The sequence below is a fragment of the Calypte anna genome, chromosome 10 (assembly GCF_003957555.1).
Source record: "Calypte anna isolate BGI_N300 chromosome 10, bCalAnn1_v1.p, whole genome shotgun sequence".
NCBI lineage: Eukaryota > Metazoa > Chordata > Aves > Apodiformes > Trochilidae > Calypte > Calypte anna.
Window position 1 is genome coordinate 21,431,124 of NC_044256.1, and position 4,212 is coordinate 21,435,335.

Here is a 4,212-nt window from a genome sequence, read left to right on the forward strand (position 1 = left end):
GGTGGGCAGCGGGAGGGGACGAGACGAGGCTGCGCCCTGGCTGGAACGCTCCGGTGGCCCCGCGAGGTGACAGAGGCGACAGCCCTGGGGCGAAGGGCAAGCTTGCAACTTCGGACCCCGAGAAGAAGGGAGGTGGGCTCTTCCCGGGTACGGGCTCCGGGGAAGGGGGGGGGGGGGCAGGAAAGACACCTCTTGAGTTCCTGGGGAGGGGGGCTGGGGGTGACGCCCCCGCTGCGAGCACTTACAGCAGGTCCTGGAGAGCCTCGTCCTCCGGGGGGCTGGGGAGGGGCAGGGCACTTGTGCCCTTTACGGGGTGGCTCTGGGGAGACCCGAGGAGTGCAGGCTGCCAAGAGTACAGGGGGACGCGGAGGGTCTTCGGCCGGGCCCCTGGCACGGGGGGATGCTCCGGGGAAGGGTTGGAAACCACTGCGCAGGACCACCAGACCTGGGGCAGGCGGGTGTCCGGACCCTTGGTACGCTGACCCAAGGTCCGGTTCTGTGCCTCCGTGGTGTTTCCATGGTGCTGGGCATCAGCTGGTCCTTCCAGCACCACTCCGAGATCTCCTTGTGCAAAGAACGCCCCGCCGGCTGGCGGTGGTGCAGGGGGCGGGGGTCGCTTCCCAGGAGCCAGGGGGATCGCTGTGTGACCGCAGCTGCTCCACACTTTCTTCAGCAGCCGCAATCCAAGAAGGCCCGAGAGATGCTCCTGCTGCCTCCGGAGGGCTCCGCGGTACAGCCCGAGGGACCCGGGAACTGCGATAGCAACCACCTGAGCATCGGGACCGGTTCGGTTTCTCCGGCGCTTGGGGCAATCAGCTGCATCCAGGAGAATGTAAGGGCGGCTGCCGGGGGATCGGAGCTGGAACGGAGCAAGGCAAGAGGAACCGAGAGGCGTCTGCAGGGAGCAGCGAGAGCAGAGCTGTTCTGCAAGGGGAGACCTGCAAAGCTGAGGGCGACCACGACACGGGCTGGGACCAAGACCTCCTCAGTAGGGCAGGGGCAGGTCCCATCAGCAGGGACCACCAGGCCAAGGGGCCCCCAGGTCAGTGTGGGGTGTCTGAGGAAGGAGCCTGGTCTGGCAGGGTGGGGGGAGCTCAGGCACTGCGGAGCTCAAAGCAGGACTTGGGGGCCTGAGCCAGCAGTTAAATAGAGCCCACAGGGGGAGGGTGAGTGGGTAGGGGCCTCAGATGAGGCTAGTCAGGACAATCAAGGGCAATTGATGCAGCCAGGTCCTCTGGTGTGTCTGGAACAGGTGGACAAGAGAGAAAATTACTGAACACCCTAGAGAGGAGATCATGGAGAGGGGGGCAGCATGCTAAATAAAGGGGTAAAGAGGGGGTGGCTTTCGGGGGCTCCTAGTGGCAGGGGGTGGGATGTGAAGCTGGGCCAAGAATGCAGCACCCCTTGGAAAAAGATGAGAGCCAGGGCTGAGGAGCAAACCTCACATCTCCTCCACAGTTCCTTTTCCAGCTGCCAGCCAGCACGGCCTCTGCACAGCAGTAAGGACCACGGGTGCCATGGATGAGGGGACGGAGCTGGAGATGGGGGGGAACTCTCTCCTGAAGGCAGTCTGGCTTGGCCGGCTCCGCCTGACCCGGCTGCTGCTGGAAGGGGGGGCTTACATCAATGAAAGTAATGAGAAAGGGGAGACAGCCTTGATGGTGGCCTGCATCACCAAGCACATCGACCAGCAGAGCATTAACAAGGCCAAGATGGTGAAGTACCTGCTGGACAACAGCGCTGATCCCAACATTCAGGACAAGTCTGGGAAAACAGCCCTCATGCATGCCTGCATCTGTGGCGCAGGGGGGGATGTGGTGTCCCTGCTGCTGGCCAACGGGGCAGACCCCAGCCTGGAGGACCACTCAGGAGCATCAGCTCTGGTCCACGCCATCAACGCTGATGACAGAGATGTGCTGCAGCACCTCCTCAATGCCTGCAAAGCCCAAGGGAAGGAGGTGATCATCATCACCATGGACAAATCTGCCTCTGGCACCAAGACCGCCAAGCAGTACCTGAACGTCCCCCCCTCGCTGGACTTCAAGGAGAAGCCCCTCCTTGAGGCGTGCACCTCACCCTCCAGTGCCCACCTGAAAACCCCCACCACGTCACCTTCTCCCACCCAGAAGGAGGCCAGCATCTTTGCCTCCCAGACCGGGGTCAGCCCCTCGGGCAGGGTGGCTGAGGAGCCCCCATCCCCGGGCCGCAGGGCCGGCAGAGCCCGCCTGCCCCAGCTGAAGCGGCTGCGATCTGAGCCCTGGGGTCTGGTCGCCCCCTCGGTGCTGGCAGCCCCCGTGCACCGTGATGACACACGGGTCTGCACTGACGATGGAGTCATCACGGGCATCAGTGACCTCTCACTCTCCAAAAAGGGTCCCCTCACCCGAAGTAAGGACCCCGCTCTGTTCCCCCCTGTAGAAGAGCAGGCTCTGAGGGGGACAGCCAGGAAAACCACCCATGAGAAGAACCAGCGCCTGCCCTGGAGGAGCATGGTCCCTGGGGAGCCCCAGAACATCAGCTCGGCCGCAGCCATGGACACACTGCCCTGGCAGAGGCTGAGCACCGAGCACCACGACTGTGATCCCCAGCCTCCCAGCCCGGCCGAGGTGGGGAAGGGGCCATTAGAGAGGAGGAGGCTGAGCGGGTCCCACCTGGCATCACTGGCGGCCTCACCCGAGCCCTTGCCCGGCACTGCCTGGCACCGCCCACCCAGTCTGCTGGAGAGGCGAGGGTCCGGGACCCTGCTGCTGGACCACATCTCCCACACCAGGCCGGGTTGTCTGCCCCCCCTGAACATCAACCCCAACCCCCCGATCCCCGACATAGGCTACAACAGCAAAACTTCCTCCCCCCTTGGCTTGAAGTCCCTGGTCCCCGTGGCCCCCAGCTCGCCCAGGCGGGGCGACTTGCGAGCCAAGAGGAAACTCCTGCGGAGGCACTCGGTGCACTCCGAGCAGATGCGGCAGCTCTCCGACTTCGAGGAAATAGTGGCCCAGTAGCCGTGTCATCATTTGCTCCCCTGGAAGGTCACAAGCCAGCGCTGTTCCTGCAGGAAGGTGACAGTTCCCACACAGAGCCGTCGCCCGGTGCCCAGGGAAGCGGTGGGGGCTGGGGCAGTCAGACCGGTGCCCGGGGATGGATCAGGGTGGGGGTTCTGCTCCCCCTTCGCCAGCGCTGTCAGAAGAGCCCGGGCATCCAGCCCAAAGAGCTGAAGCCTCTCTCATGCTCTTTGTTCACTCCTGGAGCTTTCCCGCCTGAAGGGTGGATCCCAGACGGTCCGAGGTCATCGGATGTCGCACGAGGGCTCCTGCCTACACTTCACCTATTCCTCATTATTTACAATCCACTTTTTTGCCACCTGGCTCGTTCTGGCACAGAAACCCCTCAGGAGCCCCACGCCAGGGAGCTCTGGGGCTGATGTATTTGTGAAGTGCCTATCAGGAAGGCGAGGAGAAAACGCATCGGTGCCGTCGCTGTGCTGGAGAGGGAGACAATTCTCCACCTCGGAGGCTCCCAAGCACTCGGAAACTCCAGAGGCCAATTTAAACCCGGTGCTGCCACCCGGTGCCTTCAGTGGGCCTTCAGTGGGAAAAAGGAGCTCCGAAAAGACCCAGATTCAGGAGCATTCCCCAACACACCGAGCTCCCAGCTTGTATGGAGACTGCTTGGGATGGAAATGCGCTGATTAGGGTGAAAACGGGCTTCTAGTTCTACAGCCTTCAGGTTTACACTTTCCGAGGATCAAGTGTCTTCTCGACTGAATTCCCGGCACGTTTACCCTCTGGCAGTGACGTCCGTTTGGTATTTCAGCTCCCGTGGTTCACCCTTTCCGCTCATTTCCCATTATTCACATAATTTGCTGTCGTTCTCTTTTAACCGACATTTGAGGCCGTGCTTGGGGGTCCCGCGGGTCCGCCCCCGGGCAGGGTTCATTGCGTTTCTGTGACGTGTGAGCGCGGCGGGTGACGTCATGTAACAGCACGGAGGTTTGATGTCGTCACTGTTAATAAAGAGCTCATCGATGGCCGCAGAGCCGCAGTGGGGGAAACGCGGGGGCGGGGAGGGGGAAAGAGGGGGAGAGGGGGAAAGCAGGCACCGGGTTCGAGGGGGTCCGGTGCCGACCGGGGGAGGTCCCGGCGGGGGGAGGTCCCTGCGCGGGGCCGCCTTCAGCGGAAGCGCCGTCGGTGCGGGGCGGGCGCCACGTCAGGCGGG

At 63.1% G+C, this 4,212-nt stretch overlaps 1 protein-coding gene across 1 annotated transcript; it reads left to right on the top strand.

Annotated features, from left to right (window-relative positions):
* Positions 1-1,495: 1,495 nt before the first annotated feature.
* On the top strand, positions 1,496-3,002 carry ANKRD34C (ankyrin repeat domain 34C). Its single transcript, XM_008502108.2, has one exon. It carries the CDS (start codon positions 1,518-1,520, stop codon positions 2,997-2,999), a length of 1,482 nt encoding a protein of 493 aa, XP_008500330.2. The 5' UTR covers positions 1,496-1,517; the 3' UTR covers positions 3,000-3,002.
* Positions 3,003-4,212: the final 1,210 nt, after the last annotated feature.

Excerpts from the sequence above, each read along its gene's own strand:
- ANKRD34C (XM_008502108.2), top strand. The coding sequence starts at position 1,518 with ATGGATGAGGGGACGGAGCTGGAGATGGGGGGGAACTCTCTCCTGAAG.